The sequence below is a fragment of the Vipera ursinii genome (genome assembly GCF_947247035.1).
Source record: "Vipera ursinii genome assembly, chromosome: 1".
Lineage (NCBI taxonomy): Eukaryota > Metazoa > Chordata > Lepidosauria > Squamata > Viperidae > Vipera > Vipera ursinii.
In genome coordinates, this window is record NC_139512.1 from 2,873,278 (window position 1) to 2,896,448 (window position 23,171).

Below are 23,171 nucleotides of genomic sequence, written 5' to 3' on the forward strand. Positions count from 1 at the left end.
TAGGAGGAGGAGGGTGGTATGTTGGTTGGGTCAAGGACAACTCGGCTCGGCCATCTCCTCGCCAACAGCTCACTGCTGAGAGCTCACCAGCACCAAGTTGCTTCTGCCAACTCACCAGTGCCAAGTTGCCGCAGGACAACTCAGCACAGCCAACTTATCACAGAGACAACTTGCGGCGGGTGGCTGGAAGGAGAGCTGGGTGAGTAAGTGGGTAGGCAGAGTGCAGAGCGGTGGCTGGGGGCTTCCCATTTTCACACACACACACACATACACACACACACACACACACACGCACACACTGCCGCGGCCGCTGTTGCTCCTGAGCTCTGGGTTGAAGAGACCAAGGAAGGCAGCAGCAGCTGGAGGCGTCCCATTTTCACACACACCTCAGCGCCACTGCTGCCGAGCTCTAGGCAAAGAGGCCGGGGGTCAGCAGCAGTGGGGAGTATGAAATTGGGATGCCCTCAGCCGCTGCATCTTCCCAGCCAGCCAGCCAGCTCTGCCCACCGTCCCCACCACCATACCTGGCTTCTTCGGCACGGAGCTCAGCACAGCAGCAGTGGTGGGGCTGTGAAAATGGGATGCTCTTGGCTGCCGCACTCCCCCCCGCGGCCGTCCCCGGTCAGCAGCAGCCCCAGGGGATGTGAAAATAAGAAGACTCCGGCCGCCACCACTCTGGGGCTCTGTGCATCTGCCTGCCCGCCCACCTCTCCCTCTGGCTGCCCGCAGCGAATTGTCCCCATGGTGAGTTGGCCGTGTGAAGTTGTCCTGCCGTGTGACTTGGCAGCAGTGAGTTGGCAGAGGCAACTTGGTGCTGGTGAGCTGGCAGCAGTGTGCTGGCCACGCTGAGCTGACTGCGCCTATTTGTCCCATTCTGATGTTAGTTATATGGACAGTTTATTTTATTCCATTTAGTGTCGCCTAAGTTGAAGCAACTCTGCTGGCTCAAACTAAACTAGAACAGAACAGAACAAAAATAACAAAACAAAACAAAACAGGATAGAAATCAGAATTCATTCCCTAATAGTGCCCCTAGTACAGGTAGTTTTTGACTTACGACTGCTCGGTTAGCAACTGTTTCGAGTTACGGCAGACCTAAAGAAAGGTATTATGAGGGCTGCGAAGTGGTATGTAAGGCTAAGTGCTATGGCTACAACCTGGATTCGAAGTTTCAACGACCAGCCCCTCTCCTCCTCCCCCCCCCTTGATCACATGATTGCATTTTGGGTGCTGGACTACCAGCCTGTATCTGCAGCCATTTGCAGTGTCCTGCAGTCATGTGACCACCAGCTTTTGCTTTCAGTTTCCAGCCAAAAAGCACTCATTGCAAACGACGGGTTTTGCTTAACGACAGTAGCACTTGTTTAACGATTGCAGATTCGCTTAGCAACCATGGTGTTTTACTTAACACAGAAAACGTAATGGCAGATCAATCACATGATGACCCACTTAATTGACCGGCACAATTTAAAACCATAATTCCAGTCTCAATTAGGGTTATAGGTTGAGGATTACCAGTATTCTCTTAAAAGTCTACATATGCCTCCCATCACCCAGAAATTGAGGAACCGTCAGCTCATTCAGCAATTCTCTTCTCCCTGCTCCAGAGTGCCTCAAGATTTTATTTATTTATTTGTTTGTTTGTTTGTTTTCCTTTCGGCAGGATTATCCAGCAGCTGGTCAATGGAATTATAGCACCGACCACGATACCGAATCTTGGAGTGGGACCTTGGTGAGTCGGTCAGAGCGTGCTTTAGCTCAATGTATCTCGAGCTTAGCCAGTGCAAGAAGTACGGACTTCGACTCCCAAAATTCTGGCTTGACTGGGGAATTCTGGGAGTTGGTCCACACGTCTTTTTTTTTTTTAAAAAAGTGGAATTCTTAGGCTTATTCTAAGAATCCTCCAAAGTCAATAAACCTTGACCCCTCTGCCTCATGGCAGCCAGCCTGTTCCGTTGAAGGCTTAACGTTTCCTCCTGTCCTTTCTTTGTTTTGATGCTTTCTATTTATAAAGGGGAGTCTTGCATTCAAATCCCATGGACTACGCTTGGGGCGCCAACGGCTTGGATGCCATTATTACTCAGGTACAGCTGGCTGTGTGTAGGGCACATCTCTTCCTTTGGAGGGGCAGGGAGGGCGGGGGCAGAACGGTGGCATACGGAGGGCTCAGAGCGTAGGACTCTCGCGTCCTCTTCTGTGGGCTCCCACTGAGATACAGCTTAATTCTAGGAGGCTCACGTTCCATCAACTAAAGCAGGGGTCGGCAACCTTGGCTCTTTTATGACTCGCGGACTTCAACTCCCAGAATTCCCGAGCCAGCTATGCTGGCTCGGGAATTCTGGGAGTTGAAGTCCGCGAGTCATAAAAGAGCCAAGGTTGCCGACCCCTGAACTAAAGGGAAACTCCATGTTAGGGAAGAATCCAGCTCAGGACTTGTAGTTAGAGGCCAACAGCAGAAGGAAGGCTGTAGCCTACAAATCCTCCTTAACCTGGTTTGTGCAGGTACCGGGGCTAAAACCAGGGAGGAAACGAGAGTGTTTACTAATGGGCCCAGCTTGGTCTGTGCAGCAAATGTATATAAAAACTGTACAGTTATAAACATGACCAAGGTGAGACCCTTCCAAGTATGCCTAGTTTTGGTTAATATTACTTACAGGTAGTCCTTGACTCAAAACCATTCATTTAAGTGACACTTCGAAGTGATAGCGCTGGGGAAAAAAAAGACCATTTTTCATACTTACGACCGTTGCAGCATCCCCGTGATCACGTGACCAAAATTCAGAGGCTTGGCAACAGGCATGTATTTATGTCGGTTGCAGTGTCCCGGGGTCACGTGATCGCCTTTTGCAACCTTCTGACAAGCAAGTCAGTAGGGAAGGCAGGTTCATTTCATAGCCGTCTTACTAACTTGACAGCTGCAGTGATTCGCTTGGCTGCGGCAAGGAAAGTGGTGTTAATGGAGCAAAAGTCGTTTAACAACGGTCCCGCTTGGGCACAGAAATTTTGGGCTCAGTCGTGGTCGTAAGTCAAGGATTACCTGTATTAATAATTCTTATCATTTGGTTAATATATAAATAATTTGGCGGTAACTGTGTACATGTCTCCCATCAAACATCTGGAGTTAGAAAGCGGATGGGAACGGGAGGTTTTAAGAAAGGTTGGGGGTTCTTGTTCTGAAAAATAGTTTAAAGCGGTGTTTCTCCGCAACTTTAAGACAGGTGGACTTCAGCTCCCAGAATTCCCCAGCCAGCTATGTTGGCTGGAGAATTCTGGGAGTTGAAAGTCCATCTGGTTTAAAGGAGGCTGAAACTTGGGTTTTGTGGAGCAGCTCAGTGAAATGGATGAGCTTTTGAACGGGACAGCAGAAGCCTAGCCTGAAAATTGGAAGTGGCTGTGCTGATCAAGCATCCTTGGCTAGCGCTTGTCCAGGCTCATCTTGAGGAGTTCAGTTGGTTTTTTTGATCATAACTGAGCTTTTAAGTTTGTGACCTCTAGACTGGCTCCTAGCTGCTCTCGGCATTAACAGGAGGCTGCAAATTTAGCTGACTCTGGTTATCCTGGTACCCAGGCCTAACACACTGTGGGTGGTGGGGGTGTCGTTTTTAGACCTGGATTGCTACCCTGGGGTTCAAATGGGATGTTGAGATATTCTTCCCCCCCTCCCCCCAAATGGACAGGCGGGAGGAAGGACAGCCTGTAACAAGAATTAATTTTAACCCTGAATTTATTTCAGCAGGCTGACCTCCAAGCTAGGAAGTTATGAAGGATTTGGCTTGGGTAATTCTTGGATTAGAGACTCCAGGGAATTCCAAGCTTGATTTACAGCCACAATCTGGCAGCAGCATTGGGACTGTTCACTCCTTCCTTTGTCACCCTTTTTTATTTTCTTTCAGCTCCTGAATCAATTTGAAAACACAGGCCCACCTCCTGCAGACAAGGAGAAGATTCAGGCCCTTCCAACCATTCATATAACAGAGGAACATGTCGGTAAGAGCTTACTCATTTTTCTGCCTCTCTTTTCCCCCCTCCCCTCGTCCTCCCCCCATACATTCAGAAAGACCTGAATCCTCTAACCAGAGGTTTCATTTGAATAGCGTTATTATTATTTTTTAACAGATTCTGCTGTCTTATTGTAAATTTTTGTTGGCCAGCTTTCCTCCCGCTCCTTTGCCCCTCGGTTTATTCTCTGGTTCAGGGTTGGCGGCTTTAATTCCTTTCTGACCAGAGACAGGCAAGATTTCTTAGGCTCAGCCTAGATTAACTTGGAACCGATCTCAAGCTGGTTCCTAAAACTTCAGAAAATTATGGCTTTTGTTTGTTGCCAAGGACCTACAAAACAGAATCACCTTTCATTCTCTTTAATCCTCTCCTATTCACATGGAATGGGGACATATTTCTCAAGCTGAGCCTTGCTTGTTTGACTACCGTGCTGTATTGTGTTCAGCACACGAAGCTGAAAGATCGAAGAAGACCGGCGTTTCGGCCGTCTGAGAAGAGTAGAACCGTAAATACCTTCAGCCACCCAGTCAGTAGGTTGAGAGCAAGGCAGGGGCAGTTCTTGACTTGCAACCATTTAGTTACAACGGCACTTAAAAAAAGTGACTTACGACTGTTTTTTTGCACTTAACAACCGTTGCAACTTCCCCATGGTCACGTGATCAAAATTCAGACACTTGGGAACTGGCATGTACTTGCGACGGTTGCAGTGTCCCGGGGTCACGTGATCCCCTTCGGCAACCTTCTGACAAGCAAAGTCAACGGGGAAGCCGGATTCACTAAAGAACCGTGTTGCTCACTTAACAGCTGCAGGGATTCACTTAACAACTGTAGCAAGAAAGCTCATAAAATGGGCTAAGCTCACTTTAATTTAATTTAATTGGATTTATATACCGCCCTTTCCCGAAGGACTCAGGGCGGTTTACAGGGTAATTTAAAACAAGAAATACAAAAGTTAAAAACAATTAAAAATAATTACAACAGTCCCTGAAAAAAGTAAAAAAAACCAATTAAAATTAAAATTAAAATTCTCAGCTTACAACAGTCCCTGAAAAAAGTAAAAAACCCCAATTAAAATTAAAATTAAAATTCTCAGCCTGGGCCAGAGAGCTCGAAGAGCCAGGTCTTCAGGTCCGGTGGAATGAACGGAGGTCGGGAGCAATCCTAAGCTTCACGGGCAGCTGGTTCCAGAGGGCAGGCGCACCCACTGAGAAGGCCCTCCCCCTGGGTGTTACCCGCCGGCAATCTTTTACCGGCGGCACCCTGAGAAGACCCTCCCTGTGGGAGCGCACTGGACGAAGGGAACTTGATGCTGGCAGCAGGTGTTCCCTCAGATATCCTGGACCCAAGCCATTTAGGGCTTTATAGGTCATCACCAGCACCTTGAATCTCACCCGGAGGGCAACTGGAAGCCAATGCAGCTCGCGGAGTAGACGTGTTACATGGGAGTATCGGGAAACCCCCATCACAACTCGCGCGGCCGCATTCTGCACCAGCTGAAGCCTCCGAGTGGTCCTCAAGGGCAGCCCCATGTAGAGAGCGTTGCAGTAGTCTAACCGGGAGGTCACGAGCGCATGAGTGACTGTGCGTAGGGCATCTCGGTCCAGATAGGGTCGCAACTGGCGCACCAGGTGAACCTGGGCAAAAGCCCCCCTGGTCACGGCTCCTATATGGTCTTCAAAATTGAGCCGGGAGTCAAGGAGGACGCCCAAGTTGCGAGCCCTATCAACGGGGGGTAACACCTCACCCCCCCATCGTTAAAGGTGGAATGGTCTGGTTAACCCGAGATGCCGATATGCACAGCCACTCAGTCTTGGCAGGATTGAGACGAAGCCTGTTTCTCCCCATCCAGACCTGGACCGCCTCCAGGCAACAGGACATCACGGCGAGGGCATCGCTGGGTTGGTTCGGGGTGGAAAGAAAAAGTTGGGTATCATCAGTGTACTGATGATACCCCACCCTGAAACCACGAATGATCTCACCCAGCGGCTTCATGTAGATGTTGAACAGGAGCGGCGAGAGAACCGACCCCTGAGGAACTCCACAAACAAGAGGCCTTGGGGTGGATCTCTGTCCTCCCATCAACACCGACTGCGAGCGGCCCAGGAGATAGGAGGAGAACCACCGTAAAACGGTGCCTCCCACTCCCAACCCCCTAAGATGCTGCAGTAGGATACCATGGTCGATGGTATCAAAAGCCGCTGAGAGATCTAATAGGACTCGGACAGAGGAACAACCCCTGTCCCAAGCCCGCCAGAGATCATTCACCAACGCGACCAATGCCATCTCTGTGCTGTGTCTGGGCCTGAAACCCGATTGGTACGGGTCCAGATAATCAGTTTCCTCCAGGAACAGAGGAAGCTGATGCGCCACCACACTCTCAACAACCTTCGCCAAAAAGCGAAGGTTGGAGACTGGACGATAATTATTTAAAACAGCCGGGTCCAGGCCAGGCTTTTTGAGGAGGGGTCTCACCACCGCCTCCTTCAAGGCGGTGGGGAAGACACCCTCCTTCAAAGAAGCAGTTATTACTGCCTGGAACCAGCCTTGTGTCTCCTCCTGGGCCGCATAAACCAGCCAGGAGGGGCACGGATCCAACAAACAGGTGGTGGTGCTCAGTCTCCCCATGATCCTGTCCACATCATCAGGGGAAACAGGAAACAACTGTCTTGATTAGCAGTGGAAATTTGGGGCTCAGTTGTGGGACACGGTGGCTCAGTGGGTTAGGACGCTGAGCTTGTCGATCAGATGGTCGGCAGTTTGGCAGGTCGAATCCCGAGTGCCGTGTAACAGAGTGAGCACCTGTTACTTGTCCCAGCTTCTGCCAACCTAGCAGTTCAAAAGCACGTAAAAATGCAAGTAGAAAAATAGGGACCACTACGGTGGGAAGGTAACAGTGTTCCGTGCGCCTTTGGCATCTAGTCATGCCGGCCACATGACCATGGAGATGTCCTCGGACAAGCGCTGGCTCTTCCGCTTTGAAACGGAGATGAGCACTGGCCCCTGGAGTTGGAAACGACTAGCATGTGTGTGCGGGGGAACCTTTACCTTTACCTTTTACCTGTGGGTCAAAATACTTGCACCTTAACAAAAGGAAGTTCGGGGAACCTGATAGTAAATTCTTAACAGATCCCAATTGCTTCCGCCTTCCTTGTCATTCAGAAACCCGTTTTATCTTTTCCGCTTCTTTGATTCCCCCCCCCATTAGTTGCTTTAAATATCCAGGTGGTCCTTGACACATGACCACAAATGAGACCAGGAATTTGCATTGCCAAGCAATGGGGAAGTTTAGTGAGTTGTGCCTGATTTTTACAAAAAAAAATTTGCTATGGTTTTTACTGAATCTCTGCAGTTGTTAAAGTGATTCGCGTGGTTGTTAAGTGAACCTGGCTTCCACCGTTGCCTTTCCTTGTCAGAAACTGGCTGGGAAGGTTGCAGATGGCAGCCCTGTTAGCCATGGTAAGTACACGCCAAATGCCAAGTGCCCAGATTTTGATCATGTGACCGTGGGGATGCTGCAACAGTCATGAACACAAGGACCGGCCCTGGCCTTTCTAGTGCCACTGTAACTTGGAACAGTCAGTAAACAAATGGTCATATAATTAGAGGAGTACCTGTATAGGTATTCCTTGTTTAGCAACCATTCATCATTAGGATAACGATGAAAAAGTAACTTTGCAACCAATCCTTAACATTTACAACCTTCACGAGTTTGTAAAGAAAAGCAAAGTTAAAATAAGGGCATCAGCACAGTTGCTGTTTTACTTCGCAAGTGCTTCACTTCAGGAGAAAGTTGCAGGTCCCAGTTTTAGTCACTAAACAAGGACTACCTGTAACAGGGGAGAAACCGCTCAGACCTAGTTCTTTTTTCTCTTCTCCCCCCGCCCCCCCCAAATTGTAGTTTCGGGGCTGGAATGTCCTGTCTGCAAGGAAGATTATGAAGTTGGCGAGAGCGTGCGACAATTACCCTGCAATCACCTCTTCCATGATGGCTGCATAGTCCCGTGGCTGGAACAGGTTAGTTGCCAGGTGAAGTCTTGCGGGAGCTGAGCAGAGCATCCCATGTCCGCCACTGCTGCTTTTGGGAGGCCAGAGATGGTCCATCGGGGCCCCCCAAGGGAAGCCTCGTTTTCGTCGGCCTCCTATGATTTGGACACTTGTTAATAGTGATGGAAAATAATGGACAGTCTTTGGAAATTGAACGGGGGAGGACATTTAAGAGAAGGTTTGCTAGCAAAGGGGGTGATGGTCTGTGGCTTGTATGCTGTCTTCCTGCCTCATCCTTGTGTCAATGATTGACAAGATCGTTCGTTTTCAGCGGAACAGTTGTTTTGCTTTAAACAGAACTAAGAGGGAGGAATATGCCTCTCTGATTTCGAATGTTTTAAAAAGCTTTTCCAAATGTGCAAGCCTTCCTAAAGTGAGGCTTCTGCTAGATTCCCTGTTTGCTCAGACGCCTAACGCTTCCTTTCTGTGATCATATCAGCTTTTGGCTGCTGGGACATTGCTTGTTCCTGCAATAAACCACACTTTTTTTTCTTCTTCTTTTTTTTTTAGCGGAAACCCTGTCTAGAAATCAATACAGAGCCCTTGAAAATCATTTTTAAAACCCAATAATTCCCAAAGCTTTTACTTGAAAAGTCAGTCTCAAGGCCAGGCATTAACAGCTTTATAGCATGCTAGATAAATCGTCTTAGTTAAGTCCATTTAAAACAGATGAGTTTTTGATAATCTTTTTGAAGATCAGGATTGAGGAGGACGGATCCTTTGGAATGGAGTTACACTAGAATTAGTGTCAAATTAGAAATAGGGAGTTAGAGACTATTTCATCAAACTCAGTAATAGTGTAGTTATTTTATAGTTTATAGTTTATAGTTTTATTTAATTTGTATACCGCCCTTCTCCTTGGTAGGGACTCAGGGCGGTTCACAGGGTATATATAAAAAAGACAATACAAAAATTAAAAAAGATTAAACCCATGCCCAGTTAAAAACAGTAATACAAATCTAAAACAACAATTAAAACCCATAATCCCCCGTCAGGCCAGACTGGCTATTTCAAATAGGTGGGTCTTCAGGCCACGACGGAAAGTTCGGAGGTCTGATGCCATCCGGAGCTCCACCGGCAGTTGGTTCCATAATGCCGGAGCGCCCACAGAGAAGGCCCTCCCCCTGGGGGCCACCAGTCGGCATTCCCTGACTGGCGGCACCCTGAGGAGGCCCTCTCTGTGGGAACGCACAGGGCGGAGGGGAGTTGATGCCGGCAGCAGGTGGTCCCTGAGGTATCCCGGACCCATGCCATGTAAGGACTTAAAGATCGTAACCAAAACCTTGAACCTCACCCGAAAGACAACTGGTAACCAATGCAGCTCGTGGAGCAAAGGTGTAACATGGGAGTACCGGGAAACTCCCAAGACAACTCTCGCGGCCGCATTCTGTACCAGTTGGAGCCTCCGAGTGGTCTTCAAGGGAAGCCCCATGTAGAGAGCATTACAGTAGTCGAGGCGAGAGGTCACGAGCGCATGAGTGACCGTACACAGGGCATCCCGGTTCAGATAGGGCCGCAACTGGCGCACCAGGCGAACCTGGGCGAAAGCCCCCCTAGTCACGGCCACTATATGATCTTCCAGGGTAAGCCGTGAATCTAGGAGGACTCCCAAGTTGCGAGCCCTATCCACGGGGGGTAAGAGCTCACCCCCCATAGAGAGAGATGGAACATTTTGAATGTCCCGGGATGCCGGAATGTACAGCCACTCAGTCTTGTCAGGGTTGAGTTGAAGTCTGTTCCTCCCCATCCAGACCCGAACCGCCTCCAGGCAACGGGACATCACAGCGAGGGCATCACTGGGGTGGTTTGGGGTCGAAAAGAAAAGTTGGGTATCATCGGCATACTGATGATACCCAACTCCAAAACCACGAATGATCTCACCCAGCGGTTTCATGTAGATGTTGAACAGGAGAGGCGAGAGAACCGACCCCTGAGGAACTCCACAAACGAGAGACCTAGGGGCCGATCTCTGCCCCCCTGCCAACACCGACTGCGAGCGTCCCAGGAGATAGGAGGAGAACCACTGAAGAACTGTGCCTCCCACTCCCAATCCCCTGAGACGCCGCAGCAAGATACCATGGTCGATGGTATCGAAGGCCGCCGAGAGGTCTAATAGGACTAGGACAGAGGAATATCCCCTATCCCGAGTCCTCCAGAGATCATTCACCAGAGCGACCAATGCCGTCTCCGTGCTGTACCCGGGCCTGAAACCCGATTGGTAGGGGTCCAGATAATCCGCTTCATCCAGGACCAGAGGGAGCTGATGCGCCACCACACTCTCGACAACCTTCGCAAGAAAGCGAAGGTTGGAGACTGGACGAAAGTTGTTCAAAACAGCTGGGTCCAAGGCAGGCTTCTTGAGGAGAGGTCTCACCACCGCCTCCTTCAAGACGGTGGGGAAATAACCCTCACTCAAAGAAGCAGATATAACCGCCTGGAGCCAGCCTCGTGTCCTCTCCCTAGCTGCATAAACCAGCCAGGAAGGGCACGGGTCCAACAAACATGTGGAGGAGCTCAGCCTCCCCATAATCCTGTCCACTTCATCAGGGGTCACAGAATCAAACTCTTCCCAGGTAACATTGACAAGACCGCCCGTGTCCTGATCGCCTGACTCTGCCCAGCTGGAGTCCAAACCGGTCCGAATCCGAGCAATTTTATCCGACAGATGTTGACTAAATTCCTCGGCACGACCCTGCAAGGGATCCTCCCTCACCTCCTGATTAAGAAGCGAGCGAGTCACCCTAAACAAGGCGGCCGGACGATTATCTGCAGACGCGATGAGGGTGGAGAAGTAATTACACCTCGCCACCCTCATCGCTGCGAGATAAGACCTAATATAGGTTCTTAACCGCAACCGGTCGGGTTCGGATCGGCTAGACCTCCAGCAGCTCTCTAGGCCCCGTTTCCGACGCTTCATCTCCCGGAGCTCCGCGGAAAACCATGGAGCTCGCTGGGATCTGCACCGGGTCAGGGGCCGCAAGGGTACAACCCGGTCAAGTGCCTCAGTGGCTGCCCTTTCCCAGGCTTCCACTAAGACATCCGCCGAGCTGTGAGCAGTGGAGGCAGGTGGGGACCCCAGCGCCGCTTGGAATCTATCAGGATCCATTAAGCGTCTGGGGCGGTACCATCTAATTGGCTCCGTACCCCCACGGCGGGGGGTGGCAAAACGGAAGACCAGCCGCAGGAGATGATGATCGGTCCATGACAGGGGCATAATAAATGGAGCGCCCCCACCAAGATCATCCAACCACCGTCTAGATAAAAAAATCAGGTCAAGGGTGTGGCCTCCCTCATGAGTTGGCTCTGAAATTACTTGCGTCAGGTCCATGGCCGCCATGGAAGCCATGAACTCCCGAGCTAGCTCAGATGAACCTCCCAGGGATGGTAGATTGAAGTCTCCCAAAACTATAAGTTTGGGAAACTCAACCACCAAACCCGAGAGGATATCGAGCAGCTCGGGCAGGGCTGCCGCTGTGCGACTAGGCGAAATGTACACCAGCAGCAAGCCCAACTGCGCCCCAGGACCAAATCTCATAAAGAGAGACTCACACCCGACTATCTGAGAAACGGTGGTCTCCCGCGGACATAAGGTCTCCCTAATGGTAACCGCCACTCCCCCACCCCTTCCATGAGCTCGTGGCCGGTGTAGCACCCGGAAGCCTGGTGGGCAAAGGTCAACCAAAGGGACCCCACCCTCTGGGCCCAACCAAGTCTCCGTGATGCAAGCCAGGTCCGCATGCTCACCCTCAACTAAATCCCTAACGAGGGGAGCTTTATTAACCACGGACCTGGCATTCAGGTACACCAGCCGGAGCTCAGGAGGCTGCACATCCACGCTCCCGGCACCTCGGGGAAGAACCAGAGGGTCGGAGCGCCCCACCGCTTGTAAACAGCGGAGACGGCCCTCCCGGTAACGATACGGCCCTCTGTCCATACGCCTGCTGCCATTTTCCCTACAGATGGCTGTTTAGCCTCCATTAAATACCTCCAGCAAAAAGTTCACAGTTTCTAGAGGTTGTACTTCTGTTGTCAGTTTTGCTTTGTGGGGCTTGTGGTTCACTAATCTCAGTCTGTAGTTGTATAATAAACCAAACAATATTTTCCTTTGATTGCACTGCCAGTTGCACAGGACAGCCCAGGTTCCCACACAACTTGGGAAAAGACACAAGTTGTGTTTTGTTTTTTTTAAAGACTTGCAGGCAGGGACCTCATTTGCTCCTGCGGATGTTCTGAAGCACATCTGCCTTTGGAGTGTTGCCTTGCCCTTTCAAGCCCATTTTCTTAATTTTTATTAAATGTGCTTTCCTTTGATTTTTCCTTCCCAGGAATACCATCTGCATAGGCCCTGTTCATTTCCAGCATCTTAGCTTTCCCGTCTCCATCACCCTGACCCTTGACAATGCCAAGGGTCTTCTAACTTTTTTTTTCTCCCCCAAAACTTCTTAATTGTTGAAGGATCCATTCCAGGTAGATTCTGACTTAATGTCAAGTTCCCACCAATGGAAATAACAGTGGTAACTCGGTACTCAGCTCTTGGGGGGGGAGTATTAAAAAGGACGAGTCCTAAACAAACTACATGATTTACCATGTGACCCTTTGTTTTGGCCAGGAAGGACTTTCTGTATGTCCCTTTTCCTATGCCACTAACCCCCCCCCCAGCATGGCCAACTTCCTGCCCTCCCTCTGTGGCCATCTCTCTCCTTTTGCAATGAACTTAACTGGAGTTTAACAGGGGTTTTATTTTATTCAAGGACTAAATTTAATTATTTTAATTGTTCTTAACTTTTGTAATTTGTATTGTTATTTTAAATTCCTTGTGAACCGCCCTGAGTCCTACGGGAGAAGGGCAGTATATAAGTCCAATAAACATAAACATAAACTTCCCAGCGTGGCCAACTTCCTGTCTGTTCTCCACAGCCGTCCCTCTCTTCCTGTAGCTGTGTATCAAGTACTAAACAAATGCCAAGTACCTGGACCACATTTTCACATCAAAATGTGCTGAGTACCAAATTCGCTGAGTTTTGAAGCATTCGAGTACCGAAGTACCACTGTACTCTGTGTGGCGTGTTTGATAAAAGGGACACTGCAGTGCAATGTATTAGAATTAATTCCAGAGGTGGGCAGAGGCAGGAAGACAGCGTTCGTCTGAAGCTCATTCCAGGTGTTGCCAACGTGGGCTGTGTTTGCTCTTAAGAGACCCCTTTCTCACTTTAGAGTAGTTTTTGACTTAACGGCCACAGTAGGACTCAGAGAATTTGTAGTTCAGCGATGCTGTTGTTAAGTAAGGTACCAGATGACCACAGCTAATTTTACAATCTTATTTTGCTGCGGTCATTAAGCAGATCCCTGCAGTTCAGCAAGACATCACATGACTGCAACGGCAACCTCTCTTGCCAGTTTCCCCGTTGAATTGAATTGCTAGTCGGAAGTTGGCTGGTAAGGTTGCAAAAGGTAATCACGTGACCATGGGGGAATGCTTTAACCGTTGTAAGTGCGAGGACCAGCTGTAAGTCCATCTTTTTGGCATGGTTGCAATTCACCAAAACGAATGGTCGTAAGTGGAGGACTGCCCGTATTTAAGCACCAAGACGTGGGCCAAATACCTGTTTTCATTTCTAACATTTTTGCTCTCTCTCTCTCTCTCTCTCTCTCTCTCTCTCTCTTTTGTCTCCACCCGCTTCCCCAGCATGACACCTGCCCAGTGTGTCGGAAAAGTTTAAGTGGGCAGAACACGGCTACAAACCCACCTGGACTCTCCGCAATGAATTTTGCTTCCTCCTCGTCATCTTCCTCCTCCTCCTCCTCCTCCAGTTCACCAAGTAACGAAAACGCCGCAAACAACTCATGAATCTTTAAAAACAAGCAAAAAAAAAATGTCGCCACTCTCATGCTCTTTTTCTAATGTCATAAGCCCTTCCTTGTTTCTCTCCCCCAACCACCAGGGGGGGGGAAATCTGTGGGGTGGGGAACGTCCAGTACCAGAGCCGTGGGGAGGGCTGGGAATGGGAATCTCCACACGCTCCCCACAACCATCATAACTTCAGGACCCTTCTTGACTTCACGCTCTCTTCCCTCCTGCCCTCCACCCACCCAGCCCGGTGTTTGGTGTTCAATCTTGCATTCTCCCAAGGGACAATGTGGGTGTGTGTGTGTGTGGGGGGAAACCTCTTCTCTAAACTGCTGCTGTGCGGACTCTTAAAACCGGCCCGACCTCGCTGTGTGACGAGCGGCAGAGAGTCGGAACGTGAACAAGCACTGGATTTAAGGGAAATCGGAGTTCCGAAGGGGCGTTCTAAAATGGATTGTCTATCCCAGGGGTCGGCAACCTCGGCTCTTTTATGACTCGTGGACTTCAACTCCCAGAATTCCTGAGCCAGCATAGCTGGCTCAGGAATTCTGGGAGTTGAAGTCCACGAGTCATAAAAGAGCCGAGGTTGCCGACCCCTGGTCTATCCCTTTCTCTCTTTTTTTTTTTTTAATATAATTTTGACAAATGTTTGTTTCCCCCCCCCCCTGCCCTTTTTGCCCCACTTCCTGTCCCGCTCTCAGCTCTCTTTAAGAACTGATGACACCAGCCCTTTGAAAGTAGAAATGCAATAGGGATCCTTCTTCCCTTCCCTTCTTTCCCTCTGGATTTTCTGCTGCTGGAGGAGCTCGTGAGCCTCTTTCCTTAGGCACCAGCAACAAAAAGTGGGGGGGAAGAGGAAGAACAGGAGTGGGGAGCGAATTTAACAATCAGAGCCACTTCCTGACTCTGCACAATTTCTCCCTCTCTCCCCCCCCTCCCCCGCCACCCTCCCCTGATACTAACACCGCCCTTTTTGACAAGTCGATACCGAGAAAGGGTTTTTTTATAATTTTAAATTATTACTGCTGTTAAATAAATGGACATTTCAGCTCTAAGCCTGTGATGCATCTGGGTTTGTGCCTTCAGGAGAAGATGAGATGAAGCAAAAGGCGCTTGTGTGATGGAACAGCTCAAAAAATAAAATAAATAAGAGGGTGGGGAAAACCTAGGAAGTAACTAGGGTTGTGGACTAAACTAAGATGTCGCAAGAAATCTTGGAAGAAGTGGGCAGTAGCCAATTCACTTGCTTGTTCTTTCTGAGAAATCAGCATTTTCGTGTCTGTGAAGTCCTGGGCTTGTCCTTCACCCAGAGGGGTTTTAACATCTGCAAATGTGGGGTCCTGTCTTTCAAGGGTTGGCGGTTTTACCCAGGTTTTGCCCTTCCGTCTGAAGCCCGCCCTTATTCTGTACAGGTGGTCCCTGACCTACAACCCCAATTGAATCCAAACTTTTTGTTGTTGTTAAGCAAGACAGTTGTTAAATGAGCTTTGCCCCATTTTACAACCTTTCTCACCACTGTTGCTGATGTGAATCACTGCAGTTAAATTAGTAACACGGTTGTTAAGTGAACCCGGATTCCACATTGATTTTGCTTGTCAGAAGGTTGCAAAAGATGATTGCCTGACACTGCAACCGTCAGAAATGTGAGCCAGTTATCTGAATTTTGATCACGTGGCTATGAGAGACAGTCCTAAGTTACTTTTTTTCCAGTGCCGTTGTAACCTTGAGCCGTTACTAAACGAATGGTTGTTGAGGACCACCTGCACAAAGTTGATGGATGCTGCTGTGGTTGTCTGTTCCACATCTCTTTGTGTCTGTTTGGGTTGTCTCAAGCTACGCCTGCAAGAGGAGGATCTGTTACCATAGTGGGCTCGTATCTTGTAAAGGCCTGTCTTGCCAGCAAAGCACCCACCAAGCAGTGCTGGTCATCGGAGGGCATTGGACCGCCGCATTGAAGGAGAAGGTGGGCAAGCTGAGACAAATGGTAAGCAGAGTCCAACTTCTTGGTTCAGACCACCGTTTTTCCACTCTTGTGCAGAAGGCTTTTGGGGGCGAGTCCACAGTCCCCTGGCCTCAGCTTAATACATAGAAAATGGGAAATAGCTCCTGTCCTCTATTTTTGCAGTCTTCACCCCAGCCGTGCCCAGATCATTACTAGCAACCATTAAAGGTAAAGGTTTCCCCTGTCCAATCATGTTCGACGCTAGGGGGCAGTGCTCATCTCTCATTTTCTAGCCAAGGAGCCAGCGGTTGTCTGAAGATGCTTACATGGTTATCTGGCAGACATTAACGCCAGCAAACGGTATGCCATTACCTTCCCGCAAAAATGGCAGGAGCTGGAGCAAGAACGGGAGCTCAACCTCTTCATGCAACGCTTGGGTCTCAAACTGCCAATCTTCTAGCCAGCAAGCCCAGCATCTTAACCACTAGAACAGGGGTCCTCAACCCTGGCAACTTTAAGCCAGCTTTTTTTAAAAATTCCATTTATATCCCGCCCTTCTCCAAAGACTCAGGGCGACTTACAAGCTTAGCAGTAGCCTTCATTCTATGTATATGCCTGCTTATTAGGGCTTTCACCCCCCCCCCAAGAGGCATTATTACAAAGTCAGCTTATTACCCCCAACAATCTGGGTCCTCATTTTACCTACCTCGGAAGGATGGAAGGCTGAGTCAACCTTGAGCCTGGTGGGATGCGAACCTGCACTAATTGCAGGCAGCTGGTGTTACTTAAGGAGGCGTTAGCCCACTGCTCCACCAAGGTTGAGGACCCCTGCACTAGACCACCACATCCCCTTGCCAGCAACAGATTTAATTAGAAACCAGGTTTTTGCGTAAAGCCCCCAGGGGCTTTCTAACCTTCCCTACAAGCCTAATCCAGAATAAAAAATGTAGGCCTTTTTCAGTCTGAACAGGGATGCTTTGGCAGCAATCGGGGGGGGGGCTGCAAAAAAGGGAGCCTGGCCCTGATTGGAGACAGGAGGCTTGGCGTGGGAAAATCTACAGTAGCCAAGCAGGTAGGGCTACGACGTAGAGTCGACAGAGCAAAGGGCAAGCTGGTGGGTGGAGTCAAGATGCAAAAACTTTTTCCTCTTTCTTTTGAAGAACAATTTAAGTTAAAGGAAGGTTTACCACTCTCAAATAAAATAAGGTTTCTCCAGTCGTCCCAGAGGCCCCCTTTTGGCATAGGCAGGTTCAATGGTTGCAAAAGCTCCCATCCTTGGTGGGATGTTTTTTGCATGACAACCAATAGGTGGCAGCAAGGATCCATAGATCCATTCCTGAAGCCATTTCCCCTTTAATCTCCAGTGAGGAGGGGAGGGGCCTCTAGCAATTATGGAAGTAATTCAACAAGATGGTGAGCCCCTGGTTTCAGGATTTAGCCAGCTAGTGGGGGAATGTGTAATTGGGGCTTCTGCAAGGAGAAGGTGGATGGATGTTGTTGTCTCGAGAGTAGTTTCTGGTTCTAGAATTGGCCTGTTAAGCAATTTGCCTTAAAATCTATTATAAGGGTTATTTGGAGATACCTTGTGGCAATTTTCTAACGATTAAGAGTTGTTAGAAGCTAGTTCCAGCCACTTTCAGAAAAGTTGTTGATGGTCAGTGATCTAAAAAGCAAGCAAATATTCTGTGGAATCTATTCAGTATATTCCACTTGTAGCCATTTGTCCCATCCCGTATATTTAAAATGCTAAACTTCTCCTGTTACCTGAATCAGTATATCAGATCTGGGATAGGCACTCCCTTCTTTGGGGTTACAACACAATCTCAGCAAGACCAATGATCAGGGATTATAGCGATTGTGAACCAACACAGTGGAATAATTAAGGTTTTGGATCAAGTCTTAAGTTTGCCATGAAACCTCATTGGATGAAGTTGGCTAGTTGCCGTCTCTCCGTTCACTGTATGTACCTGACAGGGCGGTGGTTGTGCGGCAGACATAACACCTTTCGAGATGTGTGGATTTCTGAGCTGGGGAATTCTGGGACTTGAAGTCTACACGTGTTGGAAGATGCCAAGTTGGGAAAGGTTAACATAGAGGGAGAAATGCTATCTCGTGCTTTGAGATCCTGGAGGAAATGTTGGGAATAGATTTAAGGAATACGTAATTAAGAATTCAAAATACCCACAGGATAGCCATTCTAGATGTTCAGCAATTGCTCAAACCATGTATCACCAGGATTTAGTTGAGCATGGATTAGGGGAGGACGTCCTTGTTGGTAATGTGACTTCTGTGCTTGGGCAGTGACTGTAGGGCAGGAGTGGCCAGTGAACCAGGAGACGGGTGTCTTTCAGAAGTGCTATTTAGCGGCTAACCGAGACCTGCCGGACTCTAAAAATCAGATGGGAGTGCCAATATAATGTTAATCGCCCTGTTGCCTAAGGACTACTCTTGGCACTTTCGCAGGGTTAGTGGTGGAATGCCCCAGATGAAATAATGTTGGGGGATTTCAAATTTTTTATTTTATTTATTTTATTTTAATCCCATTTATATCCCGCCCTTCTCCGAAGACTCAGGGCAGCTTACAATCTAAGAAGCATAAATCAATGTGCTTAGCAATAGCCTTCATTCTATGTATATGCCTGCTTATTAGGGCTTTCGCCCCCCCCCAAGCGGCATTATTACAAAGTCAGCTTAATTGCCCCCAACAATCTGGGTCCTCATTTTACCTACCTCAGAAGGATGGAAGGCTGAGTCAACCTTGAGCCTTGGTGGGACGCGAACCTGCACTACTTGCAGGCAGCTGGTGTTACTTAAGGAGGCATTAGCCCACTGCTCCACCAAGGCTCTTACCTTGCCTTTTGGGGGCACAGAATCAGAGGTGCCTTGTAAATTCATGGGTGGTAGGGCAGCCAAAACTTACTTAATAACTGTCTTGCTTAGCATTGGAAATTTTGGTCATAAATCAAGGATTATTTGTATTATCTAGGAAGAATTTGAACTTGGTGGTCCCAAGGAAGTGGAGAGGGGCCCCCCTCCAAATTGTGAACTTAGCCATATGTATACAGTATTAGATTCATGTCCTTCCAGACTGGTTAAAACTGCCAGGAAAATGATGTGTGGTTGGGTCCAGGTAGGGATTAATTCCAATGGGGGCATTCAGATATGTGAACAACCAGTTCTCTGTGTGGATGCCACTTCCGGAAGTCCGTTCTGGGCCTGGGCAACAAAAAATTAGCTACCGGTTCTGCCAAACTGGTGCAAACTGGCTGAATCCCACCACTGATTCTTCCTTTTGTGAAAGGGTGGCCCTGTCTTCAGTTAAGGTGTGGTGATGCTCTGCCCCTGTTTAAGAAACCTTCATTGGATTTGATTGTACAGTACTGGATAATTTCTATTCAGCTTTCTATATTTAGGGAAGGTCGGAGAGAAGGTGATGAGGCTGTAACTTCAGAGGCTTCTGAAGGAAATGGATTGTCCAAACCCTTTTCCATCAGGATTCAGATTGCAGCATAGTAGTTTTTTTCAAAATTGGCAATTTTAAGATCTAAGGATTTCAACTTCCAGAATTCTCAACCAGCATGAAATCCATGCATCTTAAAAGTTGCCAATTGAAAAAATGCTGCTTTAACATAACCTCCCTTTGCAATTCAAAATCTCTAAAGGTTTTAATTTTGCAGTCGGTGAGTTGGGAGATTCTTTTGTAATTATATTATTTGTTTATTTGCCACTTTTATTATTTTTACAAAATAACTCAAGGTGGTGAACATGTCCAACACAGCTTTGTCCTATTTTTCCCCATAACAAGCACCCTGTGGAGGTGAGTTTGGCTGAGAGAGAGTGAGTGGCCCAAGGTCACCTAGCTGGCTTTCATAGCTAAGGTGGAACTAGAACTCACAATCTCCCAATTTTTAGCCCAGCGCCTTAATCACTAAACCAAACTAGCTCCGTTACTCTTAACCCCTTAATTCTCTTATTCTTAACCCCTTTCTGAATACACCCCTTGACCAATGGGGTATCTTCAGCAATCTTGGCAATATAACTGCTCCTCCCTATTTTACTTATTTATTATTTATTTATTTATTTTATTAATTTTATTAGTATACCGCCCTTCTCCCGAAGGACTCAGGGCGGTGAACAGGGCAGTACATATTAAAAGACAAAATACAAAAATTAAAAAAGATTAAACAAAATGCCCACGAATAAGTTAAAACACATTAAAAAGTAGCTTAAAACACATTAATAAAACCCAACACCATCCCATCAGGCCAGGCCAGCTTGTTCGAAGAGGTAAGTTTTTAGATCGCGCCGGAAGGAGCGGAGGTCAGGCGCCATCCGGAGCTCGACCGGAAGATGGTTCCATAAATCCGGCGCGCCCACAGAGAACGCCCTCCCCCTGGGGGCCACCAGTCGGCATTTTGCTGTTCATCAGAATCTCTCAAAGCTTTGCTTAGAGCACGGGTCTTCAAACTTGGCCCTCTTATGACTTGTGGACTTCAATTCCCAGAATTCCTCAGCCAGGCATACTGGCTGAGGAATTCTGGGAGCTGTAGTCCACAAGTCATAAAAGGGCCAAGTTTGAAGACCCCTGGCTTAGAGAAATGAATCTTTTAGGAATCTGGATAGGGACCTGATGGACTGGAAGACATCTGGGAAGCTAAGAACTGTGCAAGATTGGAGAAGGTTTCTGGACTGTGGTTCTACTGGTTCTGTCTGTGGGGCAGAAGGAGAGGCTATACACTTGGTGTTTCAAACAGTTGGGCACAACCACCTCTTATTTTCTTTGCCCTTAATTGCTGTGTGTCTGATCTTTACAGATTGTAAATTGCAGATGTCAGGATAAATGGGTCACAGATTGCTTAAACAACCTCGTAGCCTTCCTCTTTTGGCTTGATGCTACTAAACAGCCATTTTCTGAGTCAGTTTCAGCATATAGCTTTTCAAACTGTCCAAGGTTATAATTTGGAAGAAGCCTTTTTCGGTGCCTTTCTTAAAAATAATAATATTTTTTTTATCCCTCCTTTATTATTTTTTATAAATAACTCAAGGCGGCAAACATAACTAATACTCCTTCGTCCTCCTATTTTCCCCACAATAACCACGTGAGGTGCTTAAGGCTTAAGGTGGCTAAGTTATGGGGTAAAACTCAGTTGTCTCACTTAGCAACAGAAATTTTGGGCCCACTGTGTTCATAAGTCAAGGGCTACCTGTAGAGTTGATGATGATTGCTTTTAAGTGTTTCCCACTGGTATCTGTCTGATTATGGTATGAATTGATAGCAACCACGAGAAACCTTAGATCTCTTCCAGCAGAGCCTTTATCATACATCGCCTTAGCTGCAGCAAATGCACAATACAATGCAGGTAGTCCTGGACATACGGCGACGACTGAGCCCCACAATTTATGTTGCTAAACGAGAGAGTTATTAAGTGAGTTATTCCCTATTTTATGACCTTTCTTGTTAAGTGAATCATTGCCGTTGTTAAGTGAATCTGGCTTCCCCATTGACTTTGCTTGTCAAAAAGTCACAAAAGCTCTTCCCATGACCCCAGGACACTGCAACAGTCATTAAAATATGAATCAGTTGCCAAGCATCCAGATTTTGATCATGTGACCACAGGGATGCTGCAACAGTTGTTAAGTGTGAAAAAAAAATGGTCATAAGTCACTTTTTTCAGTGCTGTAACTTGGTCACTAAACAGTTGCAAGCTGAAGAATATCTGTAAAACAAAAGTATCATGTGCCTGGAGATCCGGTTAAAAGAATTTATTTTCATTCCCAAAATACAGTTAAGCCACTGTGAGGTGGATCAGCCTTAATACCCTCTCATGTCTGAAGAGTCCTTTCAAATAAATAACAAAATGATTTGCAATCCGTGTATTTGCAGGGAAATCATGTCCTTACAAAAACAACTTCTTAACAGCTTTAGGGGAAAATGGAAGTTTGCCTTGGAGCCTGACACATCCATACAGATTTCTTAACAACAGCCACGGATGTTATTTATTAAAACAATTTATCTTGGTTTATTATGTTGACTCTGGGTGACTTACAGAAAAAAGCCTCGCTACAAAACCCAATAACCCCTCTGGCGACAACCATCAAGCCAACCACCTGATGGGCTTCATATCTCTCTGGTGTCCCGAGCGCAAATGCTCACAAGTGCTAGGTGTACCATCACACAAGCGCTAGGTGTACCAGGGAGAATTTCTGTGTTCATGTACCATGCTACTTTATGCCCAAACAAAGCCCTAGTGTGGCTTAACCTGATGTCTTGGTTCATACAAGGTAAACTGAGCAGTTCAGCAAGAAGAATTACAAACTTTGTAATGGCTCTTTGGGAGAATCCGTGAAGTTTCTCAGTTGAGCCAAAGCAAAAGAGCCTTTGGCACTACAATGGTTCAGAAGATGGAGTCAATTAGCTGTTGCATGCTAGAGGTCATGCATGCTCAATTGGCACATCTGGAATTTGGGGAGCACGTGATGGTACGCTTGCAAAATGGCTACCATGGTGGACCACATAGCAAAAACCTCTAAACTCTGAACTGCAGTCAACTTCCATCTTGGTTTCTGTAATGGGGACTCTTGAGTTGGCACTGAGCCTTGGTGGAGCAGTGGGCTGATGCCTCCTTAAGTAACCCCAGCTGCCTGCAATTAGTGCAGGTTCGCATCCCACCAGGCTCAAGGTTGACTCAGCCTTCCATCCTTCCGAGGTAGGTAAAATGAGGACCCAGATTGTTGGGGGCAATAAGCTGACTTTGTAATAAAGTCCTAATAAGCAGGCATATACATAGAATGAAGGCTACTGCTAAGCACATTGATTTGTGCTTTAGATTGTAAGCCTCCCTGAGTCTTCGGAGAAGGGCGGGATATAAATGGAATTTTTAAAAAAAAACTTCAAGTGAGCTTGAGGACTTCAGGTGGATTCACTGATTTGTTCCTTTATTTTAAAGTAAAAGAATCTTAATTAAAATAGGTAAGATCAGGAAATTGGATCATTATCAAGGAAAGTGTTCATGGGTGCATTGTCCTCCCCTCCAGATGACACCGCTGCAAATGTACACAAAAGGAACAGGGCTTTGATTCTACTGCTATGACCAACATCCTGAGTTTTTCCTCCTGTTCCTGCCAATGTTACTGAATGCCACATTGGGGGTGGTCTTCTCTGCCAGAACGTGTTGTCTTTCAGATAATATCTTCCTTATCTCAAGGTGCTTAACTGGAATCAGTTCCTGGTCTTAGGGGTGGGAACTGTCACCATTAGATAGGTGACATCTTTTCACTGGTGATTGACAAGAATTGAAGCCGCAAGAGCTTTTCATGCAAAGTAGATATCGTATAACT

At 47.6% G+C, this 23,171-nt stretch overlaps 1 protein-coding gene across 1 annotated transcript in view; it reads left to right on the forward strand.

Annotated features, from left to right (window-relative positions):
* Nucleotides 1-13,940, forward strand: part of RNF126 (ring finger protein 126) — a 35,026-nt gene extending 21,086 nt beyond the window's left edge. Inside the window, exons 7-11 of the mRNA XM_083349964.1 lie at nt 1,664-1,732; nt 2,015-2,084; nt 3,894-3,987; nt 7,898-8,013; nt 13,730-13,940. Coding sequence (XP_083206090.1) covers nt 1,664-1,732; nt 2,015-2,084; nt 3,894-3,987; nt 7,898-8,013; nt 13,730-13,891 — 511 coding nt within the window. The 3' untranslated portion in view covers nt 13,892-13,940. The remainder of the gene's footprint in view (nt 1-1,663; nt 1,733-2,014; nt 2,085-3,893; nt 3,988-7,897; nt 8,014-13,729) is intronic.
* The last annotated feature ends 9,231 nt before the right edge of the window (nt 13,941-23,171 follow it).